Source organism: Trichosurus vulpecula, chromosome 3 (genome assembly GCF_011100635.1).
Source record: "Trichosurus vulpecula isolate mTriVul1 chromosome 3, mTriVul1.pri, whole genome shotgun sequence".
Taxonomy (NCBI): domain Eukaryota; kingdom Metazoa; phylum Chordata; class Mammalia; order Diprotodontia; family Phalangeridae; genus Trichosurus; species Trichosurus vulpecula.
The window spans coordinates 91,654,000-91,672,163 of NC_050575.1; the positions used below are offsets into that span (position 1 = coordinate 91,654,000).

An 18,164-nucleotide genomic window follows, 5' to 3' on the forward strand; every position below is an offset into this window, starting at 1 on the left:
TGTTCTGTGAAGTTTGGATTCAGTTGAAAGACTGCACTTGAAGACCTAGAGAGCCACATGGCCTCTGGTTTCCCACCTCTGAGTCAGGCCCTTCAAGGTGTTTCACCCTGCCGTGCAAAGCCCCCACTACCCCACCCTAGTTATAGCTCTGTTAATATCTGTACTCTCTATTACACAAGGTTGTTTAGAGGAAAGGATTTTTTATTGTAAAGTACAACAGAAATGTGAGCTAGTCGTATTTATTATTATCTTTAACCTCTGCATAAGGTTGGGCTCTTGAAAAACAGCTTGCCTAAAAGATACACTGCAGGGAGGGTAAATTCCTTTTCCTCTGTGTATGTGAGGGAGTGGTCAGGGCTGAGTCTCCTTAGAGTACTTGGTGAACACTCACTCCCCTTCACACACACACACACACACACACACACACACACACACACACACACATTCTTTTCTTGTATCTTTTGTATGAAGAAATGCCTTCCTAAACAGCCACACCAGGGAACAAAATTGCAAAATCAGCCACCTGATTGAGGGTGGGGGTGGCAAAGGGCCAAACTTGGGTGCAAAACCCAGACATGGCACTGATTGTGTGACCTTAAGGAGGTCTTTTCCCCTGTCTTGGCTCAAATTTCCTCACCTGTCAAATGAGCAAGTTGGACTAGAATCAGACTGGAAACCATGAACTTTAAAAAAAACAAACCTCTTTATTATCTCTATTTCGACATAATTTGTTTCCTTGGTAATCCTGTGTATTTTATTTTATGCTCATAAAAAGATTATTCTGAGAAGGGGTCTTTAGGTTTCAGCAGGCAGTCAGAGGGGTCCAGGACACATCAAAGATTAAGAACCCTCCCCTGGGGGATGGGTTCTCTAAGGACCCTCCTTCCTCTCAGACCCATGCTTTCGAGATCCCCGCAATTCTAATTGTCTGTTTCCATGATTTCCTCAGGTAGGAAGCACATGGCTCCTGTTTTGCTGTGGGAGCCAAGCTGTGGGGAAATGATGTTTTGGAAAAGGTGGGGAGGGCCCCTGGATGAGGTCAGTGCAGGCAGCCTCTATGACCCCTGCTCTGGTAAGTGCCCTGCCCTTCCCTTTCCTGGCTGGGACTGCATTTGGCTCTGCAGCAGTCCTTGGCAAGCTCATGTTTTGAATGAAAGTCACTGCAGGCAAAGGTTTGGAATGAACCTCGGCTCAAGGCCACAAGTTTGCTGCGCTGCACCTTCAGCTTGCTTGGCACCAGGAAAGAGCACGAGATCAAGTCACTTCTCTCTAAGCCTCAGTTTCCTCTTCTTTAAAATGGGGACATCGACTCATTCCTTGAGTCCCTAGAGGCAGCTGGGTGGCACAGTGGAGAGAGTGCTGGACCAGGAGTCAGGAAGACCCAAATTCAAATCCTGCCTCATACACCAACCAGCTGTATGACGCTGGGCAAGCCACTTAACTGCCTGCCTCAGTTTCCTCAATTGTAAAACAGGGATTATAATAGCACCTCTCTCTCAGGATGTTGTGAGGCTCTAATGGGATATTTGTAAAGTGCCTAGCACAATGCTTGGCACGTTTTAGTTGCTGTGATTCCTAAATGAGATAAGACAAGTCTCTGTAAAGATACAAAGAACCAAATAAATGGGAGCTGTTTAATAGAATCTAACTCAACAAACGCAAATTAAGTACCTACTGTGTGTCAAGCTCTGTACTAGGCACTGCGGGTGCAAAGGAAAAAAAAAAGAAACACCAAGCAAAAAACAAAAGCAAAACCTTATTCCTGCCCTCAAGAAGCTTTCTTTCATGATTAGGAAGAGGTGGGTAGAGAGAGCCCTAGACTGGAATCTCGTGACAGAGATGACATTTACTTACTGACCAGTGTCACAGCCACATAGAACAGCTCACTCTCCCTGCATCATGCGGTGCACTTCCCTACCTCTACCCATGTGCACAATCTCCCTCCTCTGCTATCACTGTTCCACTGCACACCGTGCTTCCCTGCCCCACCCCCCACCCCCACCCCAGCTCTCTGCTGGTGGAAACCCTACCCATCAGCTTCAATGCCACCCTTAGGAAACTTCCTCGATGCCTTTCAAAGGTGTCTAAGATAAACACTCATTCCCTGAAGGAATTAATCACTCATTACCTGTGTGACCTTGTGCAGGCTGCCAGTTTCTCCTGGCCTTGGTTTCCTTCTGTGTAAAATAAGGGAGTCTGACCCATCAGCCCTAAATATGCTATTAACCTTGTCATTCTATGCTCTATATTCTAAGATATAGAAGCAGACAAGAGATAATTAGAACACAGTATAGTGAGAATAGCCTGGAATGAAGAGATCTCTCCTCTGGCATTTCCCAGCTATGTGACCATTAGCAAATCACTTAATCTCTTAGAGCCTCAGTTTCCTCATCTGTAAAAAGGAGCTAACAACACCAGTAGTCCTTCCTCACAGGGTTGCTATAAGGATGAAATGAGGTAATGTGTGAAGAGTATTAGTACACTTTAAAGGACTTATAAATGTTAGCTGTAAGTATAAGTCCCCTTCGAGTCCCAACTCGCTTATTTCTGTGACTTGGGGAAGGAATGTAACCAGGTAGCTTATTTTAGTTGCCTTGGCCAGGGGTGGGGAGTTGAGCTGTACCCAAAGATTCTCTCCTTTCTCCCCCTACCCCCTCACCCCACATTCTGGGCCTGTTGTCAGGGTACAGGCTAGGTGACAGGTATTTGTAGAGAGAGAGAGAGTAGGGTTTGGGACTTCTTTCCAGGGAACCATAAAAAACTCCTTAAAAAAATAAAACACCACTTAATCTAGGGAGGCAGAGTGGGAGGAAAAACAGTAGCAGAAAAACAAGAATCTCTCCCTGGGACTCCCACTCAGGCTGCCCCTACGCGCAGCAAATATGCTTTCTCCCATCTCAGAATGTGAAGAATGTCCCACATCCTGATAGGCCAGAAAGTTCCCTCTAAAGTCAACTGGCCGATGGTGCAAGAGCTGTGGGGCTGCCCTGGGATTGCCGGCCTGGCCTGGTCCCTCCCGCCCTTCTCTCTAGCCTCCTCCCAGCTGTAGGCCGGACAATCAAAGGCTGCATTGTGCATTGAACAGACCAGAGGCTCTCTGGTGCCTGGGAGGAGGAGGCCGGCTAGGAAGGCTCCCCCCCCTCCATCCTCCCCCAGGACTGCCCTGACGTGTGTTCCCTGGGGCCCCGGGCCTGGCTCCCGGATGATGGTGGACACATGGGCTGCTGTTTCGGTATTCCCAGGCTGAGGAGTGTGTGTCGGAGCCCAGGTGAGTTCTCTCTCATTACCCCCTCCCGAGGGCTTGGGAGCTGCAGCAGAATAGACGTGCTAACCCTTGGTCTACAGTGTTGTATGTCTCCAGAGGGGTCACAGCCTTGTGGCATCAGGCCACACTTGGCTGTGGCTTACAGGGACCAGATTCTCAACCACAGAGAAACGGTTCATCGTCTCATCGGTTTTAGGACTGAAAGTGACCTTAAAGATCATGTAATCCAGACCTCACATTTTTTACAAATGCTGCAACCAAGGCCCAGAGTGGTAAAGTAACTTGCCTAAGGTCACAAGCTACTTTATGGCAGGACCGGCATTAAGACCTAGGCCTATCTCACTTCCATGTCTGGCGGTCTTTCTACCACCGTGAAAGCTAGGAAATTCAGAGCTTCTCTGAAATATCCCCAGTGGCCCTCTCTGAGTGGGTGATGAGGGCTTTCCTTCTCCCAAAGGTTCTGGGGGACTGAAAAAGGCAGGAGAGAGGCAGATGCGTGCGGTGCATCTGCTGCTAGACCCGGACTCAGGAGATCTGGGTTCAAGTTTCATCCTCATCCCTAACTCAATGCCACTGACTGATCTCTCTGGTCTTCCCTACTTGAAGTGTCATCTGAAAAAATGGTAGGGTGAAACAAAATGTTAAGTAGGGTTCCTAATTACTCTAAGAATGATCTGTGGACTCATAGTCAATGAACCTGGCTTCAAATCCTGCCCCAGCTAATGATTCGATCATCTCCCAGTAAGTCATTTCTATTCTCTGAACCTCACGTTTCCATCTTTAGGCAGTTAGATGGCATGGTGGATACCTGGACTTAGAGTCAAGAAGACCTGAGTTCAAATTCTACCTCAGACACTTACTAGCTGTGTGACCTTGGGCAAGTCACTTAACCTCCATTTGCCTCAGTTTCTATAAAATGGGGGCAGTAACAGCACCTACTTCACATGGTTGTTGTGAGGATTGAATGACATAATATTTGTAAAGCACTTACCATGGTGTCTGGCACCTAGTAGGTGTTATATAAATGGTCATTCTCTACTCTCTCGTCATTATAAAATGGGGATAGTCTTTGTTCTGCCTTATCCTTAACAATGGTGTTGGGAGTACCCAACAACATAATATATGTGAGAGCACTTTGTAAACTGTAACGTGTCACGTAAAAAGCAGTCACTATATAAATATGCAACAAGCTCACCCTTTAATTTTTTAAATTTAATATTTTATTTTTCTTCAATTACATGTAAAAACAATTTTTAATATGTGCATTTTTTTTATTTTGAGCTGCAAATTTTCTCCCTCCTCCCCATGCCCCCTCCCCCATTGAGAAGGCAGGCAATCTGGTATATATTATGCATGGAGCTCACCTTGACAATTTAGTTATAAGGTAATCCAAGCATCATCAGCTCCATTGTGCAGATGAGGAGGGCAAGGCTTGCAGCAGTGAAGTATCTCATTTTAGGTCATAGAACTAGTCCACAGCAGAGCTAAAAACTCACATCCAAATCTCCTAGTTCTTACTCTTCACTACACTACACTACACTTTCTTACCTCACTGCTTGTCCTGGCCCCAGCCCAGTCAGCAGGCCTTGCTCAGCCTCGGAGCTGTAACCATGGCTGGGACAAGTCTATTAACTTGATTTAGGGAAAAGTAGGAAAAACCTACAGGTTGTGTTGAGTCTCTATTTAGTAAGATACCTGGAGTCCAGAGTGTGAGCCCTGATGGGACTTACTTATATACTAATAATGGGACTACTAATAATGATGATGATAATAATAATGACAACAAGAGACAGTGTGGTGTCATGGATGGAGAGCTGATCTTGGAGGCAGAAAGACTTGGATTCAAGTCCTGTTTTTGTAACTCATCATAAGACAATGTTCTGGTCTGCTGTCTGGGACTATAAGTTGCAGACATAGTGCTGACCCTCACCAGTAAGAAGGCATTTGCTCACCTAGGACCTCCCTATACTAATGAAATCACAGATCCAGTCCCTATTCCTAGTGATCGTACTATTTTTTTCCTGATTATTCATGTCCAACTCATCATGACCCTTCTTGGGGTTTTCTTGGCAAAATTACAGAAGTGTTTGCCATTTCCTTCTCCAGTTCATTTTGTAGTTGAGGAAATGGGGTAAACAGGGTTAAGTGACTTGCCCAGGGTCACACAGCTAGTAAATATCTGAGGCCAGATTTGAACTCAGGAAGATGAGTCTCCCTGACTCCAGGCCCAGCACTTTGTCCACTGAACCACCTAGCTGCCTCAGTACTAGCAACTGCTAACATTCATCTAGTAATTTAAGGTTTGTAAAGCCTTTGGTGCATATTATGTTGTTTAATCGCCATACCGACCTTGCCTATATCGTAGCACCTGCCTTCCATCTGGAGCAGTTAGAATCTTCCATCCTGGTGTCCCTGAAATCCATGGCTCTTCCCTTTCCTGCCTAGAGCAGGGCTGTCCAAAATATGGCCCGTGGGCCACATGTGACCTGCAGCGACTTTATGTGGCCCACCTGTGGGTTTTGATTTTCATGAGCGAAAAAATAAAATAATAATTTGTATGGAATGCGTATTAGATTTTTTAATTCCAATACTAATAAATAATCTCATGGATGTTAATTTTCTTTGGTGTTTTTAAGCAGTATTACGGGCAGAACATATCGCATGGAATTATCAGTCGATCTGTGGGTGCAGACTAGTCAGTATGCACCTACCTTTATACCGTTGTGTTGTCACTTTGTTGTTTCGTGTTTGCTTTCGTGCTTCATGCCTTCACCTGTGATATTGATGACATGCATTCCCCCACTTTCTATTGGTGTACTATATTTTTTATTCTGGGTGCAGCCCTCGAATAATTATTTTATTTTAATGCAGCCCTAAGGTAACCTAAGGTTGGACAGCCCTGGCCTAGAGCATTGGCTAATCATAGCTGACATGCATTTTGCACTTGAAAAAAATCAGTCCAGAGATGTGAGTGCAAGAGCTACTTGCCTTTGTCATTAACTCACTGTGCAACCTTGAGAAAATCACTTGTACCTTCCTTCCTTCCCTCTGGTTGTTTTGTGACGATCTTGGGAAATCATCTATCTAGAGCTAAAAGAAACATTAGAGGCCATTTTGTCCAACCCCTGCATTTGACAGATGAGGAAACAGAGGCCCAGAGAGGTTTATTTGTTTCTGAGTAGCAGAGCTAGGATTCGAAGCCAGATTCTCTGATTCCAAAGGCCAGTGCTTGCTCCACTGAACTATCCTGCCTCTCCCGATCTTTCACATGCCAATAATACACGTAGGTACTTTGTAACAATAAAGAGCTAGAGAAAGGAAGGAGCCAACATTGTTGCTGATCCTCACAATAAACTGTTGGAGGGAGATAGAAAAGTATTATTAACTTCATTTGATAAATGAGGAACCAGGCATAGCAAGGGGGCAGTGTCTTGGGACAGCCCAACTCTTCTTCCCCCTTCTTCCCATGAATTTTTCCAGTGGGAGCATCTATGGGCCTGCCATGGTGCCTTGTACACAATGAGCCTTATTAAACGTTTATTGAACCTATGGCCACCCCTGTGACATCTCTTGCCCACACTGCAAGTGATTCTGGGAAAAGAAATCTTGTGAGTTTCTACAATCTTTCTTAACCTTTGAGATTATTATCATCTTATAGCTTTTCTCCTATTTAATGTCAAACAATGAGAAAAAAATGTCTATCCCCATTGCCTCCATTTCCTTTCCTCTGACACTCATCCCAGACCTTTGCATTTAGTTTCTGACCTCATCACTTAAGTGAAGCTACTCTCTCCAAAATTACCAATGATTTTTTAAAAAATCATTTTAGCAATTAATTTATTGAGTTAATTTGTAGCAATTTTACAAAGTACATTCTCTACAACAACCCTGGGAGGTAGCAGCGCAAGGATTTTATTGTCATTTTACATATGAGGTAACTGAGGCTAATTACAGAGCTAGTAAATGCCCTTTTTCTCCTACATTACATTTTCTCAGTAGTATGACTTTCCCCCCCTCTCTGGACCTCGGTTTTTCCATCTGTAAAATGGAAGGTTGATCCTAACCTTCTCATAGAAACACTTCAGGTGTCTCTTCTATCCAGAAATTCTAATGATATTAATACAAATTTAAACAAATATTAAAAAAAAACCTCCCCCTTTTCTGGTCCTTGTCCATTCTTCACAGGATGATAATTCTGAAAATGACCAAAAAAAAAGAGAGAGAGAGACAATGAGCAGTGCAATCAATTAAAAACATCAAAAGGGAATGCGTGTATGATCCAGGCTTAGCTACCTTCTCCCCTGTCTTCTTCCTCACTGTCACTTTCTCTCTCTCTCTCTCTCTCTCTCTCTCTCTCTCTCTCTCTCTCTCTCTCCCTCCCTCCCCCCCCCTCTGTCTGTCTGTCTCTCATTTCTCTCTCTCATTCTCTCTCTCTTCTCTTTCATTCTCTCTTCTCTCTCTCATTCTCTTCTCTCATTCTCTCTCTTTCTCACACACAGGCACACACACACACACACACACACACACACACACGATATCTTTGAGTCAAAATGACTACCTCGGCACCTCAAGGTCCTGAACACTTGTGCTATTTCTCTTTGGACAAATCATCTTTAATCTTTCTTCCAGTGATGGTGGCTGGTCTCATAGCACTTATCTATGATTTCCAGCAAGGTCTTTTTCTTACAGGGAGGGAAATAGGGAGTTTTCAGTTTATAGAATTTAAATTGAACATAGGATGGAAGAACATCCCTGAAGGCACTAGCAGGATGTTCTCAATAGACTCCATGAACTTCTTGTACATTTGTTTGATGCACAAAGATTGATTTTTGGCACGAAGAGCGTTTATTCCACAATGTATGACCTTCTCATTGGTCATTTGCTTGCTTAGAAAAGTTCAGGTCACTTACTTTGCAACTTCATCCAGTTTCTTATATCTCCTTTGGCTTCTGCTTTCACCCAGAATTTACTTTTGTAAAGCTTTTTTCACAAAATCAATAAAGATTCTGGTATGTCTCATTGGAGCCAAGAATCTATGTCTTCTACCTCCTTTGGAGGCATCTTTTGAATCACTTCTTCAGTGATTAATTAATCTCAGTCTTTCTGTTTTACTCTGAGGATTTTTGGCAATCTAGGAGAATTTCAATTAATTAATTATCTTTTAATTATTTAATAATTATTGTTTGTTTAGGTAATTATTAATTTTAATTAAGTAATTTAACCAATATTAATTATTAATAATTATTAACTTCAATGCACCCAAGAGCCTACTGTGGGACACTACCTCACCAATCTTTTTTTGATCATTTCCACATATGGTCTGGTATTTCTTTAACTTCTGTCCCTCTTGCTACATCTGCTTTCATAGTCGGGCAACTAGTTGGCACAGTGGATAGAGTGCTGGGCTTGGAAGCAGGAAGACTCATCTTCCTAAGTTAAATCCAGCTTCAGATACTTACTAGCAGTGTGACCCTGGGCAAGTCACTTAACCCTCTTTGCCTCAGTTTCCTCATCTGCAAAATGAACTGGAGAAAGGAAATGACAAAGCACTCCAATATCTTTGCCAAGAAAACCCCAAATGGGGTCATGAAGGGTCTGGCATGACTAAAATGACAAAACAACAGTAGTACTTTCTCATCATCACCACTTCTTCCTCCTCCTGTAATACTCATTCTAATACTTCGAATACAAGCTTAAGCTTATATATCACCTTTAGATTTTACAAAATTCATTTTATTCATTCTCTCACTCATTCACTCACTAGTTCTCTCACAACGACCAATTATGGCAGACAAAGTAAAGATTACTATCCCCACTGTATGAATGCATTAACTGGGTCTCAGGAAAGAGTTAACCAACAGGAGATCTGGAATACAAATCCAGAACTTAAATTCTAGTTCCTTCCCCTTTACCACACAAACTCTCATTCATGTACCAGCTACCTAGGGTATCCTTCAAGGGACCCTTCCTCATATTGTGTCTGGTTTATACAGAGCCTTAGAGGTAGGGCTGACAGACCTATGGCATGGGGACAAATGGAGGCATTCCAAATTTTTTCTAGGTCCATACCTTAGGTCCATGTTCTAAGGTCACTTCTAGGTCTCTAACAATCTATGTTGTAAGGCTTCTTCTAGCTCTAGTAGCCTATGTTCTAAGTTCCTTGTTAGCTCTCAAATTTTATATTTTATGTTCTAAGGGTCCTTTTTTAGCTCTAATATTCCATGTTCTAAGGTTTCTTCTACTTCTTACATTCTATTTTATATTCTAAAGTCCCTTCTAGCTTGAGCATTCTGTGTTCTAAGTTCCCCTCTAGTCCTGGTATCCCATATTCTATGGGAACTTTTTAGCAGGTCCTTGTAGTCACTATATATTATGTTCTAAGCTATCTTCTAGCTCTGACATTCTATGTTCTAAGATCCTTTACAGTTCTGACATCTTATTTTTTAAGGCCTCTGATTCTAGAAGGCCTAGTGCCCTGTACCTCTCAGTACTTCCCCCATCTGAACAATTCTGGGGAATAATTGCCTGGCCACACTATTGACTAAAAACGTCCTCTTCTGCCCCACTTGCTTGGCTTAGAGGCAGAAAGACCTGAGTTCAAATCCTGCCTCAGATATTTGTTGCGTGACTCTGAGCAAATCACTTAATCTCTCTCAACCTCAGTTTCCTCATTTGTACAATGAGAGGTTGGACTCAGTTGCCTCCAAAGTCCCTTTTCGCTCTAAATTTATACTCTTAATCTAGGAATTGCTTACTCTGAGCCTTAATTTTTCTTTTTTTTCCCTCCAGGTAAAGAGGCCTCCCCCAATGCACAAGCTCCATCCAATGGACTCAGACAGTCAACAGGCTCAACAAGAAGCAAGGGAAAATGTCTCCAGTCACAGTCTATGACATCAGGTATCTGAATACCTAGAGTGGGAGGAGAATTGAAGGGGGTACTCCTTTTTCATTTTCTATCTGAACTATGGCAACATTCCCCCCATATCCAGTCTTACCCTTTTCAGCCTTCTATCCTTGTACACACTGTCTGAGGCATCTTCCTAATGTACCACTCAGTTCAAAGCCCCTCCATATATGTGTATGTATGTATGTGTATATCTATATCTATATCTATAATAGGCATTAATTTATTCATTTTTCCCCTTCTAAGAGAGAGAGAGAGAGAGAGAGAGAGAGAGAGAGAGAGAGAGAGAGAGAGAGAGAAGGAGAAAGAAAGGGAGGAAAGAAAGAAGGAAGGAAGGAAAGGAAGGAGGGAAAGAAGGAGAGAAGGGAAGGCAATTCCCATAATGGTCACGTACAAAGTTGCATCATCTCTCTGTCCCAAGATGGGTAGTGTTTTTTCAGTCCTCTGTAATCATGCCTGATTATTGAGTTGATCAGAATTCTTAAGTCTTTCAAAATTGTTCATTTTTACAATATTGTTGTTATAGTATAAATTGTTCTTTTGCTTTCTTCACTCTATATCAATTCATACAAGTTTTTCAAATTTTGTTGAAACATTTTTCTTTCATTTCTTACACCAAATAGTTTTCTAATGCACTCATATTCCAGAATTTGTCCAGCCATTCTCCAGTTTATGGACATTTATGGACATCCCCTTAGTTTGAGCAAGTTCTTTTCTCATAAAAAGAGTTGCCATAAATATTTTTGTACGTATAGGACCATAGGCCTACCAGGTCCACCCTGGTTCAAATACATCTTTTAGCCTTGTCTTAAAATTCTCTGCTCCATATGTTGAAGCTACATTTTGATCCAGCCAAATTGAATGAAACATTGTTTTATCACACCCTATGGATTCCCACCTCAGGGTCTTTACTCACATTGTTCTCTGTGCCTGGAATGCCCTCTCCCTCCATCTCTCTTCCCATTCCCTGCCCTGACTATGTGTATCATAGGTTTCTTAGGCACTAAGAGCTGGATAGTACCTTGGAGCTAATCTAGTACAAACCTCTCATTTTATAGATGAAGAAACAGTATCAGAGAGTGAAAGTGACTTAACCAAGGTCATACAGGGAATGAGTAGGAGAGCTGAGAACTAAACCCAGGTCAGGGCTCTTGTCCCTATTTTATTGCTCATTCTAGCTGAGGAAGGCTCATGTGGGTATGTGTCTGATCTGCTCAATTAGCCCACACACTCCTTTAGAGCAGGAGCTGGGTCATATTTCTCTTCATATCCTTCCGGCACTGAACACACTGCTGAACTCATAATAGGTTTTCAAGAAAGCTTTACTATCATAAAATGTCTGATCTGGAAGGGACCTTTGACACCATATATGTCAAATCTGCTATTAACGGATGAGGTAACTAAGGCCCAGACAAAAGAAATGACTTGTATAAATCACACAGCTAGTCAGTGACAGAACCAAGGCTAGAACAAAGGGCCCCGACTCCCCACCCTGTAGTCTTGCAATTTCAGCAAGGATATTTTTGTTAAGATAACAACATACCAAAAATGTGGGCTGGACATCTTAATCTAGGGTCTATTTCCTTAGTGAGTGAAATCTGTAGCAGGTAATCAAGACATGTGAATTTAATTCCCAACCTTGCCATTCACTTCCTTCCTTCCTTCCTTCCTTCCTTCCTTCCTTCCTTCCTTCCTTCCTTCCTTCCTTCTTACCTTTCTTTCTTTAGTCAATTGGTGTCAAGTGACTTGCCCAGGGTCACATGGCTAGTACGTGTCTGAGGCTGGATTTGAACTCAGGTCCTCCTGACTCCAGGGCCAGTGCTCTATCCACTGTGCTACCTAGCTGCCCTGATTTGCTTTCTGAATGAGTTGGGAAACTCATTCCCCTGCCCCTCTGGGCCTAAGTTTCCTCTTTTTGAAAAATGTATTGGATGAGAAGGATTCTTTGATATGTTCTATCTAAAACAATCTGTCACCATTTTTGGTAAGCCAAGATAGTTATCCACATTTCAATCCCTTTTGTTTCCACATTCTGTATTCCACATACCTGTGATGTCTATTTCCTTTCAGAGATCCCCCTCTCTTTCTCTGTGTATAGCCTCTCTGGGAGAGGAATCAATGAACAACTGCAAGAGGCTGCAAGAAAAAGGTTGTGGGCCATGGAGAATGATAACAAGGAAGTCAATGCATTGTTCAAGGTGAGAACCCACCCCTATGGGGAGAGGAGATGGGAAACTTCCAAACTATTCTTCAATGGGCATGGAATGATTATGTGATTTAACATGGATGCACCTAACATGTATTAAGCACCAGCTGAGAGCATTGCATTGTTCTAGAGACTGATGAAGATACAAAATTTCTTTTTTTTTTAACTTAATAGTATCTTATTTTTTAATTATGTGTAAAGATAGTTGTCAACATTCATTTTTGTAAGACTTTGAACTCCAATTTTTTCTATCTCCCTGCTTTTCCTTCCCCCCTCCCCAAGATGACATGCAATCTGACATAGGTTATACACGTACATCATGTTAAACATATCTCCATATTAGTCATGTTGTGAAAGAAGAATCAGGACAAAAGGGAAAAACCATAAGAAAAAAAACAAAAATATTGAAAATAGTGTGCTTCAATTTATATTCAGTTTCACAATTCTTTCTCTGAATGTGGTTAGCATTTTGCATCACGAGTCTTTTGGAATTGTCTTGCATCATTGTATTGCTGAGAAGAGTTGTCTATCATAGTTGACCATTGCACAATGTTGCTGTTGCTATGTACAATGTTCTCCTGGTTCTGCTTACTTCACTCAGCATCAGTTCATGTAAGTTTTTCTGAAATCTACCTACTCATCATTTCTTACAGAACAATAGTATTCTATTACATTCACATACCACAACTTGTTCAGCCATTCCCCAACTGGTGGGCATCTCCTCAGTTTCCAATTCTTTGCCAACAAAAAAGAGCTACCATAAATATTTTTGTATGTGTGAGTCCTCTTCCTTTTCTTATGATCTCTTGGGGATACAGACCTAGCAGTGGTATTGGTGAATCAAAAGGTATGCACAGTTTGGTTGCCCTTTGGGCATAATTCCAAATTGTTCTCTAGAATGGTTGAATCAGTTCACAACTCCACCAACAATGCGTTAGTGATCCAATTTTCCCACAACCTTTCCAACGCTTATCATTTCCATTTTCAGTCATATTAGCCAATCTGATAGGTGTGAAGTGGTACCGTGATATAAAATTTCAAGAAGGCACAGTACCAGCCCTCATGGAGCTTATACTCTGTTAAGAGAACAGATGCAAAAACTGTCATTAGCACAATGCATGATAATCTTACTAGAAAATTGCAGAACAGAATGCTATGTAAAACATGATAGAAAAGGTCTGTGTTAATGGGGCATACCAAGAAAGGTATCCTGGAAGAAGTGACATTTTGGTTGAGTTTTAAAGTAGAAGTAGTTCTTGCACTTAGTACAAAGAGGGTAGACTACAGGTGTGGAATGAGGCATACACTGTCAAGGTGCCAATTTGTTTTGCTTAACTGTTCTTAATTATAGGAGAGGGATCTATTGGGAAAGGGACAGTGGTATATACAAAACATCAATGGTGTTCAGTTTAAGAAAAATAGAAGGGAAAAAGATGAGAGTAAAGGTCCCTCAATATGTAGAATTTTGCAAAGTAAGAGACACTGTTCAGTAAAATGGAAGCAATAATGCATTAAAAGCATAGCACAGAAGTCTTTGGCTTGGGATTAAGGTAAACAAAATTAATAAGTGAATCAAAAGACACTAGTTTACTTTGGAAAGCTGTAGAATCCCTCCCTTAGATATTTTACAAGGTATCATGAAACCACAGGAATTTTCCTCCTCTTATAGAGAGGTGGGGACCATGAATGCTCCATGTTACATCTTATACCAGACGCAGTTGTTACATCATTTCATTTTAGTGAACTGTGTTTCTTTGTGACAAGGGAGGATATACTGCGAAATGTCTAGGACATAAAAACTTTTCAAATGACTTTTAAACTGTTGGGCAGGAGTTCAGCAGAAAAAGATGGAGAGAAAAAAGATTCCAGCTAGAGTGAATAGATTGATCCAGAGAAGGAGGTATGAGAGCACAAAGCATGAAGAGAGACAGAGCTGTCCAGTCTGACTAGAGCATCATGTGTGTGAAGAGGAGTGATTTGAGCTATGGGTGGTATCAGGCTGTGAATCTTGAGTGCCCAGATAAAGTAGTCTTTGTTGTATGCTGTTCAGTCGTTTTCAGTCATGTCCAACTCTCCATGACCCCATTTGGGACTTTCTTGGCAAAGATATAGGAGTGGTTTGCCATTTCCTTCTCCAGCTCATTTTAAAGGCGAGGAAACCGAAGCAAACAGGGTTAAGTGACTTGCTCAGGGTCGCACAGCCAGTAAGGCCAGATTTGAACTCAGGAAGATGAGTCTTCCTGACTTGAGGTTGGGCACTCTCTCACCTGAGCCGCCTAGCTGCCCCTATGAACTTTACTTAGGTGGAGATAAGTTGTTCCTGAAGACTTCTACATGGAAGGAAGACATGACTAGATATGGGTAAGAAAGTCTTCTGATAATTTTATGAAGGATAGATTGACAAGGAGAACATGGAAGTAGGATATGTGTTAGGAAGCAATTGGAATAGCCTGGGTGCATGGTTATAGGGACCCAATAATAGGTTGGTGAAAGAAGGAATAGAGAAGAGGTGATAGGTTCAAATAACATTGATGCATGTCATGATCACATCTCGGTAACTAGTTGGATGGAAAAAATAAGAAGAAGGAAGAGTCAAAAATAATCCCAAGGTAAAGAACTTCAAGGTTAGATGGCTAGGGGAATTGTCATCATGAATACTGAAGTCTCAGGAGATGAGGACAGAAGGTAGAGTGGGGAGGATGATTGCAAGCCAGGTACTAATCCTATGGAAAAGTTGAAAAATGACCTGGAATAGCAGTCAGCAACATAGATGGTGATTAGGTGGTCCTGGTGGACTAAATAGAGCTGTAAATAGGAAAACGATTGAGGGATGGATGGTCTAGAAGTGTCGGTTGGAAATAAGAAGTGTGCTTCTCTATTGTCTTGGCTCTGTGATTTGGGACAGTGAAACAATGAGTAGGCACTTATCCAGAGCCTGATTTCTATTAAAAAGAGGAAATAGAATGAATATTATTTGAAACTTCTAGGATGTCTGGTAAGAAGTGGACAATAGAATGGGGATAACCAATAGTTCAGGGCTTAGAGTGCTGGTCTGATAAATGAGGAGTTATAAGTTCGAATCTTTAGGCAGCGAGGTGGTACCGTGGTTAGAGGAAAGAAAGCCTGAGATTAACTCCTGCCTCAGATACTTCCTAATCATGTGATCCCTAAGAAAGTACCTAACCTCTCTCAGTCTGTTTCCTCAGCCAAAAGGGGGTTTTATTCCATGGCCTCCAAGATTCCTTCTAATTCCAAATCGATCATCTAAAATCCTGTGACCCTCAGTGGGACTGGATCGGCAGAAATATATCAATAGCTAACAGAAGCCCCTCTCCTAGTCTGCTCAATTGCTGGTGCTTTCCATTCAGAGGCTACCTCCCATCTATTCAGTATTCATCTTGTATGTACTGATTTGTGTTTATGTGCTGTTTCCCCCATTAGAACGTAGGCTACTTGAAGAGAACAATGGGAGTTTTGGCTTTTTCTTTGTATTTCCAGACTTAGCGTACTGCCTCGAAACTAGGCAGCACTTAATAGATATTTATGGATTCTTAACTGGTTGATTTACAAAACACTTTACATTCACTGTTTCATTTAATCCTCGCAATAACCCTATGACGGAGTTATTGTTCAGTCATGTCTGACTCTCTGTGACCCCATTTGGAGTTTTCTTGGCAAAGATACTGAAGTGGTTTGCCATTTCTTTCTCCTGATCATTTTACAGATGAGGAAACTGAGGCAAACAGAGTTAAGTGACTTGCCCAGGGTCACACAACTAGTAAATATCTGAGGCAGGATATGAACCCAAGTCTTCATGACTCCAGGTCTCATGCCCTAGTCATTGAGCCACCTAGTTCCAAGTCTGTTGAATTCAGTTCTTTAATCAAAAAATCACTATAATTTTGAAATCTAAGAAGAAATACAAATATCAAAGTGAATTTAAAGGAGAAAATTCCAACATTTAATTACAAGAGAAGTCAGAAGATGATCTAGTAGTATGGGCTAGAGGTTAGGAAGTACTCCTTTATCGTAGAATCACAAGACCATAGATTTAGAACCTGAAGTTACCTTAGAGGCCTTTTAGTCCAAACCCCTCATTTTACAGATAGGGCTGAGGGACAGAGAGATTAAATGGCTTTGTCAGGGTCACACAGCTAATAAATGTCTGAGATAACATTTGAAACCAAGTCTTCCTGACCTCAAGTCCAATGCTGCATTTACCAAACCATGCTGCCTCTTAATCACAGAAATTCAGAGTAGAATAGAACCTCAGAAGTCATCCAATTCAATTCATATCAGCACAAAATGGCTCTCTACAATGTCAATAATGATACCTAACATACACAGCACTTTAATAAGGTTTTCAAAGTGCTTTATGTATGTTATTTCACTTGATCTTCACAACCATCCTGTTACATAGATGCTATTCTTATCCCCATTTTACAGGTGATGAAACTGAGGCCGAGAGCGGTCAAGTGACTTGCCCAGGGTCACACTGCTAATAGGTATCTGATGCAGAATTTGAACTTAGCTCTTCCCGACTCCTAGTCCTATATTCTATCCACTACTCTCACTAGCTGCTTCATGACAACTTGGACAAATAAATGTTAAAACTCTATTTGAAGTACCCTGGTCATAGGGAATCCCCTGTCTCTAGATAACTCATCCTACTTCGGGAGGTTCTAATTTTTTGGAAGCTCTTCTTATATGGAGCCAAAAATCTGCCTCTCTGCCACTTATATCAACTGCTCCTGGTTCTGTATTTGGGGGTCACTCAAGACAAGTAGAATATCTCTTCCACACAACAGCTTACTTCAGCTGCTTGAAGGCAGCTATCATGTTACCTCTAAGCTATCTTGTCCTTCCTGACTAAACATCATGGGACCATAGGTTTTTAATTTCACCTGATTCTATGCTATGGCCTTGCAGTCAGCCCCCCTTGTCCTAGGTGTCCTCCTCTGAACCCTGTCTGATTTATTTATTGTTTCCTTCTTAAAATGTAATATCTAGAATTGATCATGATACTGCAAATGTGGTCTGATTATAGCAGAATTCAGTGGGATTATCACCTCTTGTATCCTGTATGCTATGCTTCTCTTAATGCAGCCCAAATAAATATTAGATTTTTTTTGTCTATTATGTTGCATTGTTGATTCATACTGGTCTTTTGGTCTACTCAGATCCCAAAGACCTGTTGTTTAGCCACACTTTCCTCACTTTGTCCTTAGTAAATTAATTTTTTGAGCCTGAGTATAAAACTTTACATTTGTTTCTATTACATTTCATCTTATTTGATTCAGCCCATCTCTCTAGCCCAGTGGTGTCAAACCCAGATAGAAAATGGGTCTACTGAATTGTACATAAGGATCCTTACAGGCCGCATATTATCTTATTTTAAAAATGTAATGTTTTCTATGTTTTATTGTATTTTTGTTCATTTTTCTAAACATTTAAACCTGGTTTAGTCATACTTGGGAGTATGTTGGGCAATAGGCAGCCTATGGGTGGTGCATTGGACACCTCTGCTCCGGCCTATGGAGGTCTGCTTGGATCCTCATCCTGTTATCAAATGTGTAAATTGTCCCTTCCAAATTTGTGTCACATAGCTATAATATCATCAAGGCCCCCTATTAACTTCTTGTCTATAAGGATGGTAAATATTTTGCCAACATCGAGGTAACTATTATATACTACATTGGCCTGATCTATCTACTAGTCTAGGAAACCTTTTTCTTTCTTTTCTTTTCTTTTTTTTCTTCTGGCAATGAGATAGGGTATGACTTATTCTC

General features: G+C 41.5%; 1 protein-coding gene across 1 annotated transcript in view; it reads left to right on the forward strand.

The window, feature by feature from the left end:
- Positions 1 to 3,216: 3,216 nt before the first annotated feature.
- SH3TC2 (SH3 domain and tetratricopeptide repeats 2) overlaps positions 3,217 to 18,164 on the forward strand; it is a 69,425-nt gene continuing 54,477 nt past the window's right edge. Inside the window, exons 1-2 of the mRNA XM_036749759.1 lie at positions 3,217 to 3,268; positions 12,240 to 12,367. Of these exons, the coding sequence (XP_036605654.1) occupies positions 3,217 to 3,268; positions 12,240 to 12,367 (180 nt within the window). The remainder of the gene's footprint in view (positions 3,269 to 12,239; positions 12,368 to 18,164) is intronic.